Below are 16,197 nucleotides of genomic sequence, written 5' to 3' on the forward strand. Positions count from 1 at the left end.
GTCGAACAACAATACTGAAGTATCGCAATTAACTGCCCATTGGCTGCGGTGCGGTGGCCAAGCCAAGAGCCAATATTATTGCATGACTCATGCAAAACGAAAACCATCGCTCAACCTGAACCAAACATGCATGAGTCATTGCCTGCACCAGTCGCCACCGCCGGCCGCCGACGCCAGTGGCGGTGTTGGGGAGCCTACATAGTGTTCTGTCCATCGGTCGTTCTCGTTTGCGCGTGGCACTTGGCGCAGAAGATGAAAACGCAAACGACGACGATGAGTTGAGCCGGTGCGATAGAGTTGATGGAGTAACGAGGTTAGGTGTGCCGGGTTAGTTGTCGCGGTGACGAGTTTGCGCTTTATTTTTTTTCCCGATTGAAACGCAAATTATGACTTAATTATTGTAACATAAGATTGAAATATAAGTTATCAGTTTTGTGTTTACCTACAAGAAATGGAACAAGTTTTTTCAAGCTTTGGCCAGTAAACAATCAAGTTTAAACAAGTTTTAAGATGAAAATAATCATCATCGACAAGTTTGTACAAGATCCAGTAGACATGTGAAAGCAGATTTTTACCCAAAGTAAGAATTTGGTACTTCAACATGCACAAATTGTATTGTTTTCGTCAAACAGCACTCAATATATGCATTTTCATAAACAATATTTTGAGTAAAAAATCTGCTTCTGAAATTTAGAAAAGACAATTAGTAATCATTTCAACTTAAACATGCAACAAGTCACGGTTCTTCTTGAACGTCTGCGCAGACTGCTATGCTATTCCCGGTCGGTCGAAAAAGAGTAATAATGTGTATGATGAATCAGTTCTTATTGATGATTCATTTCGATGTGTACATTTTGAAAATGTCGCACTGGTTGATTATTATCGTACGTTGTAATACAATATGCTTTCCTTTTCTATCGTTTCGATATAATATACTCTGATATAACCGTAAACACGACACGAGTGTAAGAAAGCGTTTTTGTGTTTTTGAGCAGCACTATTATTTGATACGGTTTAATTTTTCGACCTAGGTATTACTGTGTATGAAGATAATTCACTGAAAAGATGGTATAGAGTGATCATGAACTCTTTGTTTGTTTGTTCGGTTTGATAACTTTGCAATAGGTGTGCTATAAATATTAAGAAACACGGTATAGAACGTGGAATTATGTTGATATTCAAATATGAATCAGCAAGTTTTTAGTTAGTTTCGACATTATTATTTTTAGAAACTGTTCGATCGTACATTGTCGGTTACAAATTTACTATAAAGGTGTGCTCATTAACACTAAATATACAACGAAGCCTCGGTATTTGCCTGATCTTACATTACTTTTACCTTTTTGGCGATATCTGGGCCGAATTTAGCAGTCGTATCCATACTTCTCGGTCTTGGGCTGCCACACTCCAATCGCTCCTAACAACCGTTATTTTAGAATTTTCGTCAAAAGCGCTCATCTAACGGGTACGGGATCTGCATAGATGCCAAAATCACAGATTTTTTCACATACATAAATTTGGGACCCACCAATTATGTCAGTTCCTGTGAGTTCTGGTTCTACCAATGTGTTTGATAATTAAAGTACTTCTTAAACTATGCATATTACTGAAAAAAATACACTAGAAGAATTAAATATTGCGGAGGAAATGATAGGGTCCCAAATTTTTACGTGTGAAAAAATCTGTGAAAATGGCATCTACTGCCTCGAAGTGGACGGCCTCTGTCGGGTTCACTGCTGAATATTGCTTTTGCTCGTCTTTCGGTCGGGATCCTTGCTACGTGGTTAGCCCACGTAGTCATCCGTGTTTTAGTCGTGTTTTTATATCCGCATCTTTCGCTATCTGCTCATATCACTGACGTACTGACGTAAACAAATTCGTCGACCACTTCAAAACACCGATGATATCGATATTATCCACGAACCCTAGAACCATGTGGCGTTTCGTGATGATGGTACCGCTTCTTTGCGCACCTACCTTTCGAATAGCACTTTTCATTGCAATGTTGAATAGCTTATTCCATAGCCCGTAACCTGGCTGGTAAACGGCTGAATAATGCGTACCGTCGGTGCCTTGTGCACGTGTAGGCATAAAATAGACCCTACAGTGGTTCATAGCCTCTTATTCAGCAACTCCTATTCCTACCGCCTCGTGGTACCAGCCGGGATACGAGCAACTTTGGTGGAGATCGGGTAACCAACCCCGGTGGAAGCCAGGGTCGTATGCTGACAGGAAAGGAGGGCTCTTTCGAGCTTCGTTGGCCCTCCGGCGAAACAGGGGGTTGGTGTAGCAGGCTTTGCAAGCCGTCACCACGAAAAATATTAAAGCATGGAACGAAGAACAAATATATTCTTACTGGAACAATCGGAATAGACCCACGCGACGAAAAAGGACTATGGATTGGAAACTCGGGACGTGGAACTGCCGATCTCTCAACTTCCAAGGGAGCACTCGAGTGCTCTCCGACGTATTGAAGAGCCGCAAGTTCGACGTCGTAGCGCTGCAGGAGGTGTGCTGGAAGAGCTCAACGGTACGTACGTTCAGAGATGGACATACCATCTACCAGAGCTGCGGCAACACACACGAGCTGGGTACAGCTTTCATAGTGATGGGCGAGATGCGGAAACGGGTGATTGGGTGGTGGCCAATCAATCCTCGAATGTGCAGGTTGAGAATCAAGGGCCGATTCTTCAACATAAGCATCATCAACGTGCACAGCCCTCACCTCAGAAGTACCGATGACGACAAGGATGAATTCTACGCGCAGTTGGAGAGTGAATACGACCGCTGCCCAAAACATGATATCAAGATCGTCATCGGGGATTTCAATGCTCAGGTCGGCCAGGAGGAGGAATACAAACCGGTGATTGGAAGGTTCAGTGCACACCAGCGAACCAATGAAATGGGCCTAAGACTTATCGACTTTGCCGCCTCCAAGAATATGGCCGTACGTAGTACCTTTTTCCAGCACAGAATCCACCATAAGTACACCTGGAGGTCACCAAATCAGACAGAATCACAGATCGACCACGTTTTGATCGACAGTCGGCACTTCTCAGACATTATCGACGTCAGATCCTATCGAAGCGCTAACGTTGACTCGGACCACTACCTAGTGATGGTTAAGATGCGCCCAAGACTCTCCGTTGTGAACAACATTCGGTACCGACGCCAGCCTCGGTTAGATCTCGCGCGGCTGAAGCAGCCAGACGTCGCCGCAAACTACGCGCATTCACTCGAAGCTGCACTGCCGGAAGAGGACGAGCTGGACGAAGCCCCTCTCGAGGACTGTTGGAACACTATCAAAACAGCCATCAGCAGTGTAGCGGAGAGCTCCATCGGGCATGTGGCCCGGAATCAGCGGAACGATTGGTTTGACGATGAATGTAGGAGGGTGATGGATGAGGAGAACGCTGCGCGGGCGGCCAAGATGCGCAGTGCCACACGTCAGAACGTGGAAAGACACAAACAGAAGAAGATGCAGCGAAACCAAATCTTTCGGGAGAAAAAGCGCAACCTGGAAGAGCAGGAATATGCGGAGTTGGAGCGGCTGCATCGTTCTCAGGAAACGCGGAAGTTCTACCAGAAACTGAACGGATCCCGCAAAGGCTTTGTGCCGCGAGCCGAAATGTGTCGGGATAAAACTGGCAGTATTCTGACGGACGATCGTGAGGTGACGGATAGGTGGAAGCAGCACTTCGACGAACACCTGAATGGCACCCAGGCGGAAAACCATGGCGGCGGGGAAAGCGATTTCGACGGTGCAGCAAACGGGGAAGAGGTGCCAGCCCCAACGATAGGCGAAGTTAAGGAGGCCATCATGCAGCTAAAGAACAACAAGTCAGCTGGAAAAGATGGCATCGGAGCGGAGCTTATTAAAATGGGACCAGAAAAGCTGGCCGTTTGTCTACACCGACTAATTGTTAGAATTTGGGATACGGAACAGCTACCGGAGGAGTGGAAAGATGGGGTTATCTGCCCGATCTACAAAAAGGGCGACAAGTTGGACTGTGAGAACTATCGAGCGATCACCGTTCTCAATGCCGCTTATAAAGTGCTATCCCAAATCATTTTCCGCCGTCTATCACCAATTGCGAGTAGATTTGTGGGAACTTATCAAGCCGGCTTCGTCGAAGGTCGGTCTACAACGGATCAAATATTTACACTGCGGCAAATCCTCCAAAAGGGCCGTGAATACAGAGTTCCCACGCATCATTTATTCGTTGACTTCAAAGCCGCATATGATACCATCGACCGGAAAGAGCTATGGAAAATCATGGACGAGAACAGCTTCCCCAGGAAGCTCATCAAACTGATTAAATCTACGATGGATGGTACGCAGTGCTGTGTTCGGATTTCGGGTGGATTGTCAAGTTCATTCGAATCACACAGAGGGCTTCGTCAAGGTGATGGTCTTTCATGCCTGCTGTTCAACATAGCGCTACAAGGTGTTATGAACCGAGCGGATATCAACACGCGGGGCACGATATTCAACAAATCTAGTCAATTCGTCTGCTTTGCCGATGACATGGATATTATCGGCAGAACATCTGTGGCGGTGGCTGAACAGTACACCAGACTAAAGCGCGAAGCAGAAAAGATTGGGTTAAAGGTAAATACGTCTAAAACAAAGTACATGCTGGCCAGCGGAACCGAGGCCGAACGACACCGCTTGGGCAGTAGTATATTGATCGACGGCGATGAGTTTGAGGTAGTCGATGAATTTGTCTACCTTGGCTCACTGGTAACGGCGGATAATGATACCAGCCGTGAGATTCGGAGGCGTATTATCAGCGGAAGTCGTGCTTACTATGGGCTCCACAAGCAATTGCGGTCGAGCAGACTAAGTCCCCGTACAAAGTGCACCCTGTACAAGACGCTTATTAGACCGGTTGTTCTCTACGGGCATGAAACATGGACAATGCTCGAGGAGGACCTGCGAGTGCTCGGAGTTTTCGAACGACGAGTGCTAAGAACGATCTTCGGCGGCGTACAGGAGAACGGAGTATGGAGGCGGAGGATGAACCATGAACTCGCACAGCTCTATGGCGAACCCAGTATCCAGAAGGTGGCTAAAGCTGGACGGATGCGATGGGCAGGGCATGTTGCAAGAATGCCGGACAACTACCCTGCAAAGATGGTGTTCGCCTCAAATCCGGTAGGAACAAGACGACCAGGAGCGCAGCGAGCAAGATGGTTAGACCAGGTGGAGCGAGATCTGGCGGAGAGTACTCGGTGTCCGAGGAATTGGAGAGCGGTAGCCCTCAACCGAGTTACATGGAGAAATTTTGTTCAACAGGCTTTGTCTTAGGACGGCAAGCCACCTAAGTAAGTAAGTAAGTAAGTAAGTATAGCCCGTAACCTTGCTTCAAACCATCACGAGTTCGATGTCCCGCCCGCAATTCTGACGCTTGATTTTGAATTACGGTAGCACCATATAAATACGCCCTATAAATGCATACCTTTATAGGGATTTAGGTTATATTTATGGGTGGAAACGGTAAATATGTTAAGGGAAAAGTAATATACTTTCGACAGTGTCTTGCTCCTCGGTTCAAGCATAATTCGCCAAAGCTTATTTCGTTTAATTGAATCGTATGCTGCTTTGAAGTCTATAAACAGTAACAGAGTCTGTAAGTTGAATTGTCGGAATTTGTCCAGAATTTGTCGCACGGTGAACGTTTGGCACGTCATTGAATTTCAGGAATTTCAGTGTCCTCGCTGTTTGACGGCAAAAATGGCAATGGTGGCCACTTTTAAGAATTTATCGAACTTCGCACTCGTCCTTCTAATCAGCTCTAAACCGAAGTTTTACTCAACGATGATGATGACAGTTGCCGCTTAGCGATCATGCGTGTAATTTGATCAACCTTTTCTTTTGTGGCAAGATTAGGACTACTGCCATCCGATCTGATCCTATTGGTTGCAAATTTAAGAAGACATACTCGAAGAGATATGAAGCCATGGATTGAGAAGCAAGTTGTTTGGTTCGGTTTATATTGGAAATGATTTCACCTTTATGATGTGTCATAATCAAACTCAAAGAAAATGAGGGGTAATAAATGTTACAGCTCGTTATCTTATATATAAAAATGGAAGTGAAAAAGTTCGACCGCGCATCACTTGAAAACGGAGCGTCCGATTTCAGCCGTCTTTTCGTTATTGTGTTTGTTTCTACCACCGCTATGTTTTTACAGCGAGAAAAGTTGAAAAATTTACTGGGAAGATAGGAAAACTCGAAATATTAGTTTTCCATATAAAACCCGCGACGCATTGTATGCGCCATGTCATTGGCTGCTATGATCATCGTACGATTTTTTGCAGCACCGTAGTCGTATTCAAACAAACACGTGGTTACCTTCATTGAAATCGCCACATCTAACAATGCTATTAAACATTTTGGGGGTTTACAATTTCAGAAAATAACCAATCAATAGGCCCAACTTATTAATCAACCTAAACCCGAGCCTAAAGCGTCAGCAATAAAATTCGTTAATTTTATTCATTCGTTCATTCATTTATCAAATTTATGAAATAAACACCAATCATTTTTATTCCTTTTTACATCGGATGCGTAGCCAGAAGATCCAGTGCAGGTTAATAAAAGGTTTAAGCACTAAATTCACTAAATTGCCACTTTCCAATCGTCAAATGAAGAATATTCGGTTTAACTGAATATCAAGCTAATAAATCAACAGTAAGAGCATATGATTTAGAATTTTTAAAAAAATAGTGAACAAAGCAACTATTATACATCGTATTTAAGGGATCAGTCCCGGCGTAGTGGTTAGCATTCACGCCTTTCACGCCGAGGACCCGGGTTCAAATCCCAACCCCGCAGAAGTCACGAATAACCCAAGCTGGTTAAAGTGACTATAATCAAAACAAAAAAAAAATCGTATTTAACTTTCAGTCGATTTCATTTCGTATTAGACTCTTTAGAAGTGTAAAAAGGTTTATAAAATGACACTTTTATGTTAAATTGTTTTAGTGCGTGAATTACCAAAGGAACAATACAGCGATCAATTGATTTTGTGGAATAATAAAGTTTAGTTTGTTTTGAGAATAACAGTTATCGAGATTCAGCAATGCAATTCCTTTGGGTAATTCTTTTCAATAGATTTATGAATCATAAAAAAAAATCTGATGACTATTGATATTGAATACATATCAGAATAAAAAATTGACCCTTAAATTATCGAGAAATTCCAAAGTTGCAGCAGACGATATTAGCCGACGTACCAAATTTTACAACAAATATATTAACATCCAGTATTACTATTTTTAACCAGCAGAGTTTATAAAACAAGACTCAATGCAACTACCACCAACACGACTGTTGATATTGTGGGGATTGGCAAACCAACTCTTACACCGATATGCATTTCTTACTAATGACTTAATACAGTTGTTAAATTTAGACATTCTCTGAAATCCCAGCGTTTAATAAACCAAACGCAGAACTCCTTTGACAACGGCAAAACTTGATTTATACCTAGAAAATATCCCTTTTTCTAAAACGCAGCAGGAGTTCATCTGAAGTTTACATATCGTATATTTAGTCCAATTTGTGGCAGTACGAAGTTTGCCGGGTCTTCTAGTATTTTATATAAAACTAAAATTTTGACTCTCGACTTGTAAGGGGTAAACTTTCAGTCGATAAGTGAATCGTGGAACATCAAAAATGAATCCAGTTAAAGGTTAAAACATAAATAAATACAAATATAATTTAAAACGTCACACGACTTGATTTAAAGCGTAATCAGCGAGAACGGGATCGATTCCGGCCACGGGACCGTGACGGTGTACGGGGAGACCGCGAACGCGCCGAAGATCGACGACGGGAGCGCGATCTCGACCGCGAACGGGACCTTGACCTTGAGCGACTCTTCTGGGGGGACGAAGCACGACCCGATCTTGCTTGTCTTTCTGCCTTCATCCGTCGATAAATCGCGATGGCTTGCCGTTGAGCTAGTGGGCGTCTGCGCCAGCCCGGGCCGCAGTCGTCGGGATCGGCTGCTTGGGATGTGCCTTCCATAGGATCAGTAGCCTGCGCTTGCTGTCGTGCAGCGGGTACTTGTCTTGCTACCCGCAGCTCTTGCGTCAGTTTTTTAATGTTTGCTTCGAATTGAGGAGTTTCTGTTGCTGCCAAATTTAGGGAAATCTTGTACTCATTGTTGGACTTGGAACGGTTGATTAATCCAAAGGAAATAGCTTCTTCTAATGCGTGCTTGAGTTTAGATTGCAGGTTCGAAATATTCCGTCCACCCGGAGCGTTTTGCAACGCAGCTTGAATGGTATTGAACGGAACTGAATAGAATCGTTATTAATTTTCGATTCACAGGCATACAGTTAAACGCTTTCTTACCGTAACCATCGTATCGGTTCAAAACTTGAAGAACTGCTGGCATCATCTTGAAGGAAAAAATTTTGAATGATGGTGATTCCTACTTCTCTTGAAATACGATTATGGTGTCAGAATATCATAGTTTGCTGAGTTATTTTCAGAGCAAAATGTTAATCTGAAATAAACTTGATTCACGGGTGCCTTCACAATTATTGTGTAAACTATAGGGTAGAGGATCCATATTTCGCCAGTTGATGAATCCAAAGCCTTTTTGCATATTTTTGGTAGACATAAAAGAAATTATTTGACAAATTGGTAAAATATAGGACATCAATTTTACCAATTCGTCAAATTATATCTTTTAAGTCTACCAAAAATATGCAAAAAGGCTTTGGATTTATCAACTGGCGAAATATGGCTCCTGGCGAAATATGGATCCTCTACCCTATAGCTCTTAAAGGTTATGTAATGCGGGAGGAAAACACTTGGAGGGTGCTAAAACACATTTGAAATGATAAGACTACAAAATATTTTACTTTTTCCACGAGTGAATCTATACCTATGCTGATGTAACTCTTCTGCGTTAAAAATTTTGTTGCAATAAACGTCGAAAATTCTCTACATTAAATGTACCCATCCTACCCATCCTACATTAAAGGTACGTGTGGCACAGAAGGTACGCCTTATACAGGCATTTACCAACCATTTGCCTGATCTCTACAGGATATTATCTGGAACGAGCGAGTGACCTATCGACATTACTGCTACATGTCAAGCACGCACTAGTCTACCGTATTCTACCTATCCTATATTTGTTATTCCGTTCTCGTATTCGTGTTTAATGTGTCAACGTCATACTCCTTAGCCAAATAATTTATCGAAAGACGTTACGAAAGAGCATCTCTGTAAAATAAATATGTTGTAGAGGGCGAATCTGCGCAACTCTCAGAAAGCCCTGTGTTTAGGAACTGGACCTTAGCTCGAAAGAGACAGAAAAAGCAGAAATAGAAGCGAAAAATAGAAAACCGAAAGAAAAGACGTGACAGAAAAGAAGAAAGAACGGGACAAAAAGAAGAAAAACAGGGTAGTTAAGGGAGGAAAGAAAATAAGAATGGAGGAAAATCTGAACTTAATTAGAGAACGGAACAGAAGAAAACGAGATACGGTTTTCTATCCCGTTTAAAGGGGCAAATCCGGAGTTAAAGGGAAAAAAACAAAATAAGGGACTTCAGAATAAAAAAAAACACAAAACACGACAGAAACTAACAAAAAACGTGACAGAAGAAGATAAAAAAACGAGCCTGAATACGAGGAATAACTGAAAATTGCCGAAAATGGGACAGAAATGAGCTAAAACAGGAGGAAAATTGGTACTAAAACGGGACAGGAACAAAAGAGAAACGGAACAGAGGGGAGGGGACAGTAGAAAGAAAAAGCAAAAGAACTGAGGGTAATAAAAAGAAGGGACGTGTTAAATGACTCTCAGGGTTAAAACCACTTAAAAAACCCGATTTAATCCACCTAGTGGTGAAAGGAACCTTTGTTATACGGACTTACTTGCTATTTGAGATAGAAACCGACACGTCTGCGGAGTATAATCCATCTATTGGTTAACGTTGCGTAGTGCGTTGGTTTACATCAAGTTTTTGAAAATTGAATACGTTTACAAAATTTGAACAAAATATGACCACTTATAAATTTTGATAGATCCTTTTTTCATGAAATTGCTGAATAAGGATAAGTAAGTTGTTAATAATTTGAGTAAGTGCAAGTAAAAGTAGGTTGTAAGAGCAAATATTATTCTTTAACATATACATTGCGTAGTAAAGGTCTAGTTTATAGATTTTTGAACTATGCATAGGTTGTAGGTTTTTGAACGCCATATTGTTATAAAGTTGTTGTTTATCTAACGTATATTCTTCAATAAACTTGTTATGAGCAAAATGTCATAATTATTCAATGCATTAATACTTTAAATTGTTGGGAAAATTGATCAGCATAAACTGACATCACAGAAATGAAGCAATCAGCATATGAGGTGTACCGGAATTGGCCTGGAATTTTCTCTCGTTTCTTCATATGGAAAAATGGTGTCTGTATGCATCAAAACAATCAGCAATAAGGTAAAATGTTTAAAATGTATCCGTCTGTTGGTAGTCGAGTAATTCGGGTTAAAATTACGGTATTTTTTATAATCAAAGTTCTACAGTTCCTAAACAAGCAAACATAAAGGTATACTATATTCAGCAAAGTTGTGTATTTTTACTATTTGTGCAACTTTGTAATACATGAAAAAGTCATACAACAATTACGAAAAGAGCCAAAATAAAAAACTGATTTCACTAATTCATATATAATAAATAATATTTTTCTAGCTTCGCTGAAGAGATAGGGGGTTACTGTCTTCAGCAAAATTTCTTGTAATAATATACTCTAAAACTTTGCAGAATACATCAATGTGTTATATTGAAACTGAAGAAAAATATTTTTTTTATTCCACTTTTAGGGGGATTAATCAAAATTTAAATTGTACCAGACGATATAACTTTCAATTTCAAGAAATTCTTCCAAAGGTTCCATAAACCTAAAGCCAAGTTTTCCCAGTCAAAACTCTAGTGCGCATTCCTTTTTGGCTTTGGGCCATTGTGCGCGAGTAACCATATTACAAAAGTTGGCGCGAGTGTTGGAGGGTTAATATCTTTTGATCGGCAAAACCAATTCTACTGAAATTTTGCAGATATATTTGCAGCATTAAAATCTCTAATTTGATGTCAAAATAATTCAAACTAGATAAATCATCTTAGATGAAATGGTTATAAATTATTATAAATTTTAATGTATTGTATTCAATTGCTCGTAACTTTCAAATTGAACTTCCAATCAAAAAACAAATCAATAGTGATCTATTAGGCTATGTTACCTTTCAAATGAGACTAATAGCGCCTAAGTCGGTTTAGCCATCTCTAAGAAACAGGCGATAATTATTACCTTGTCAAAACAGGTTTTTTTAGGATAACTTTTAAACTACTTGTTTGTTTTCAACAAAATTTACCCGAAAAATTTAGCGTTAACAAGAGCTTTCATTCGATACCAAGATCGTTGAAATCGGTCACTTGGTTCCGGAGAAAATCGTGTCACGTAATTTTCACGTTTTTACTTATAACTTTTAAACGAAATGTCGGACCTCGAATAGTGATCAATAGTGATATACTAGGCAATAATACCTTTCAAACAAAAGTAATAGCGAACAAATCGGTTCAGCCATCTCCGAGAAACAGGCGATAGAAAAGTTGCGTCGCGCACATACACACACACACACACACACACACACACACACACACACACACATACACACATACACACACACACAGACATTGCTCAGTTCGTCGAACCCTGTCGACTGGTATATGTGGCTCGGCCCTCCGGGCCTCGGATCGATTTCGTGTTTTTCGACCAATTTTTAAACCTTTGTTATAGTATAACAAAGGTAAAAAGGAACGAGACCAAGAGAAGACGGGACAGGAAAAGAGTAAAAACTTATAGGAAAAAGAAGGCACAAAACCAAACGGAAGAAAAACATCTGACAGAACAAGTTGAAACATCGGAGAGAAAAAGAGAGATAATGAAACAAGAAAAGGAAGACGGAACAGAAAAAAGAGAAACCAAAAGGGAAAAGAAGAATAGCACGAGAAAGAGAGAGAGAATAAATGAAAAAACTATAAAGGAAACGAGGAAAACGGGGAAAAGAGGATATAAGGAGAAATGTAACATATTGTAGCAATTCCTGAAGAAGACTAAACATAGTCCAACATCGAAACGTTGGAAAGGTTATAAAATCTGTTTTATTTGTAACGGATTGGCAGCTAATAAAAGCGAGATTAAATGGTGAAAGATGGGGCAAAAATCTGGAAAATGGGACAGAAAAAAAAGAAAAGTAAAACGGGACAAAGCGGCAGATAAAAAAGGTAACCCGGAAAACAATAGTAGAAAAGGGAGCCACCAATACAATAAATGTGACAAAAAAATCAGAGGGGTTGTGTACAAGACACGACCGCATATATAGGTGACGCAGGACTTCGTAAGTCTCTTTGTAGTGATAGTGGCATGTATTCATGCTTGTAATCATTCGATTCATCATGCATACTTGCTATATGCAACATATATACATGCTACATGCGTTGTATGTAACATTTATCAAAGTAGTAACATTGCATACGTTCAATTCTCAAAAGATTGTGCATTTGAAAACTATTTAACAAAATCAAGAACACGAACTATTGCTTTCCTGCTACCTTACTGAAATTAAAGATTGTTTTTATTATCCATGGTTTCCCACGTTGAAGGGATTTTACCAATTCAATCCTATTTTATCAACAGCACATCTTTTCACTACACTTCTAATGAAACGACAAGCATGCGTATTCATACGGAGTCGTATTATAACCGAACAGTACAGCTGTAGCACATTTTTCCAACACAGATATCAAGTTCGCCGGGGTTTAATCGTCTCGCAGTAAAGAATTTGCGATCAGTTGGGACGACGAACTTGTGTCATTTTTTCTGGCACACTTCCCTAACACAGACATCAAATTGGACTAAGTTTAAAAGCGTTCGTAAGAAATTTGTTGGCACGACGAGGCTTTGTTACTCTCTCTGGCGTACTTCCCAAGCAAGGACATCAAAATGGTCTAGGTTGAACCGTGGTGTTAAGAAATCTTGTTGAAATGAGGGACTTTGTCACTTGTTTTGGCTTACTTCCCTAGCACAGATATCAAATTGGTATAGGTTTAGATCATCGTAAAGAATCTTCCAACCAATCACGAAGCGAGAATTCTGGTAAAATATAGGTTCATTATTTTCAATTTTTCAATAGTTCAACATCAAGAATCCATACTTTTCTTCATTTGGGTCAATTCTTAGAAGATTTTCCGATCGATTGGTGAAAGAATATTGAAAATCTATCGGAAAACCGCTAAGCTATTAGCGCTCAAAACCTTTCATTTTCGTGACGCTCGCATTTTTCGATTTTTTGGAATGACACCCTATCTCAAAACTTGCCGTAAGACGTAGTCCTACGTCAAAAGAAAGAAAAACGGGTCAGCATAAAGTTCGACGGTTGGCACCAGACTGCTAGCTCGTACCACAATGCAGTCGATAATCGTCTTCCTTCTCGGTGGTAGAAGCAAACGATCAATCATACAACAAATAATTACCGTTGACGGAGGAGCGTATGTGTGAGAAAAATGGAATAGTTAGACTGGAGGAACAAAACTAGATTTGAGACTTTAACTAATACATGGGTGGAGTATAGTTTAATTGCCTAAAGCACTCGGGTACCAACCGAGAAATTGTCGGTTGGAGTCCCACTACGGCTAAACTACCCAATATATTTTTAGCCTCACATCGAAATTTTCCCAGTTTCATCCTGTCTAACATTCTTCGCGCCAAACGCTCCTCTACAACTTTGATCATCAGAAAGAGGAAAAGCAGAACAGATGAAGACGAGGAACAAAAAGAAATGGATATAAAAACACTTAGAAAAAAAATGAAAACTGAATACGAAAAAAAGAAAAAAACAAGAGAAGAGACAAAAAAGGTGAAAAACGGAAGAAAAAGATAATCACGAAAATAACATTGAAACTCAAAAACAATGAAAATGGTTTAGAAAAGAAGACAAAATGTGAAAAAACGGTTCTAGAAAAAAGAAAACAAAACTGAACAGAAACGTGGTAAAGCCTGTGTGAAGATAAGATGAAAAATGCTAATCCCGGTTTAAGTAAAGTTTCTTGTCTGATTTCGTATCCATGTCCGTTTTGAATTTATCAATTGCACGTCCGATTTTAAGCCCAATTTCAGGTCTAATTTAATTTCAATTTATGTCCAATTTCAAGTCGAATTCGAATCCAAATTTCACGTCTAATTTCGAATATAATTTCGAGCCTAAATGCAAGTGAAATTTCAATCCAATTTAAGTCCGATTTCAAGTCCAATTTCAATTCGAATTAATTATAAGTTCGAGCTTAATTTCAAATCCTCTTTCAAGTAAAATTTCAAGTCGAACTTCATAAAAAAAAATTATATTCTGTTTTAAGTCCATTTTCATGGCAAATTTCATGTAAAACTTCCAATCCAAATTTTTTCAAATTGAAATCAAATTTCAAATCCAGCAATATTAGGTCCAGTTTCTAGTCTAGTTTAAAGTAAAGTTTCAAGCCCAAATTAGTCCCAATTAATGGGTGACTTAATGCCTTATGTTAAGTCCGATTTCACATCTAAATTTCAACTCTAATTTTTGGTTCAGTTCCAAGTGTAATTTCTGGTCCAATTTTATTTTAAGTCCAGTTGCAGCCGAAAGTGCTCTGTTTTCAACCCAATTGTCCACTATTTTTGTGATGAATAAATTAGATTTACCATCCTACGAACATCTACTTGATTTTTCCCGAACAAAACATTCTCCTGAAAGGTCGGCTGCCCCATTTTTTGCATACGCCTGAGCACGTTAGTACCTGCAATAGTTGAATATTATACAGATCATGCGTGGAATTTGATCAACCTTTTCTTTTGTGGTAAGATTAGGACTACTACCATCCGATCTGATTCGATTGGTTGCAAATTTAAGAAGACATACTCGAAGAGATATGAAGCCATTTGTCGAAGCCTTGGATTGAGAAGCAAGTTGTTTGGTCCGGTTTATTTTGGGAATGATTTCACTTTTATGATGTGTCGTAATCAAACTCAAAGAAAATGATGGGTAATAAATGTTACAGCTCGTTGTATTTTATATAAAACTACAATAAATTTTGACTCTCGACTTGTAAGGGATAAAGTTTCAGTCGATAAGTGTATCGTGAAACATCAAAAATGAATCCGGTTAAAGGTAAAAAAATAAATAAATACAAATATAATTTAAAACGTCACACGACTTGATTTGAAGCGTAATCAGCGAGAACGGAATCGGTTCCGGTCACGGGATCGTGACGGTGTACGGGGAGACCGCGAACGTGCCGAAGATCGACGACGGGAGGGCGATCTCGACCGCGAACGGGACCTTGACCTTGAGCGACTCTTCTGAGGGGACGAAACACGACCCCATCTTGCCTCCATCCGTCGCAACATCGCGATGAATTGCTGTTCAGCCATCCTGGGTCTGCCCCAGCACGGGTCGCGGTCGTCGGGATCGGCTGCTTGGGATGTGCCTTCCATGGGATGAGTAGCCTGCGCTTGCTGTCGTGCAGCGGGTGCTTGTCTTGCTACCTGCAGCTCTCGCTTCAGTTTTTTAATGTTTGCTTCGAATTGAGGAGTTTCTGTTGCTGCCAAATTTAGGGAAATTTTGTACACATTGTTGGACTTGGAACGGTTGATTAATCCAAAGGAATAAGCTTGTTCTAACGCGTGCTCGATTTTAAATTGCAGGTTCGAAATATTCCGTCCACCCGGAGCGTTTTGCAACGCAGCTTGAATGGTATTGAACGGAACTGAATAGAATCGTTATTAATTTTCAATTTACAGGCATACAGTTAAACGCTTTCTTACCGTAACCATCGCATCGGTTCAAAACTTGAAGAACTGCTGGCATCATCTTGAAGGAACAAATTTTGAATGATGGTGATTCCTACTTCTCTTGAAATACGATTATGGTGTCAGAATATCATAGTTTGCTGAGTTATTTTCAGAGCAAAATGTTAATCTGAAATAAACTTGATTCACGGGTGCCTTCACAATTATTGTGTAAACTATAGGGTAGAGGATCCATATTTCGCCAGTTGATGAATCCAAAGCCTTTTTGCATATTTTTGGTAGACATAAAAGAAATTATTTGACGAATTGGTATAATATAGGACATCAATTTT

General features: G+C 40.1%; 1 protein-coding gene across 1 annotated transcript; it reads right to left on the reverse strand.

Moving 5' to 3' along the window:
• Window positions 1-15,286: 15,286 nt before the first annotated feature.
• On the reverse strand, window positions 15,287-15,926 carry LOC128736380 (calcium homeostasis endoplasmic reticulum protein-like). Its single transcript, XM_053830856.1, has 2 exons — window positions 15,881-15,926; window positions 15,287-15,822 (listed from the first exon to the last, which is right to left on the reverse strand). The coding sequence occupies exons 1-2, from the start codon at window positions 15,924-15,926 to the stop codon at window positions 15,287-15,289; spliced, it is 582 nt and encodes a 193-aa protein (XP_053686831.1).
• Between the last annotated feature and the right edge of the window lie 271 nt (window positions 15,927-16,197).

This window comes from Sabethes cyaneus, chromosome 2 (genome assembly GCF_943734655.1).
Source record: "Sabethes cyaneus chromosome 2, idSabCyanKW18_F2, whole genome shotgun sequence".
In the NCBI taxonomy this organism is placed as follows: Eukaryota; Metazoa; Arthropoda; class Insecta; order Diptera; family Culicidae; genus Sabethes; species Sabethes cyaneus.

Excerpts from the sequence above, each read along its gene's own strand:
- LOC128736380 (XM_053830856.1), bottom strand. The coding sequence starts at position 15,926 with ATGATGCCAGCAGTTCTTCAAGTTTTGAACCGATGCGATGGTTACG. Across the intron at positions 15,823-15,880 it reads GAACCGATGCGATGGTTACG|TTCCGTTCAATACCATTCAA; the intron begins GTAAGAAAGCGT and ends GATTCTATTCAG.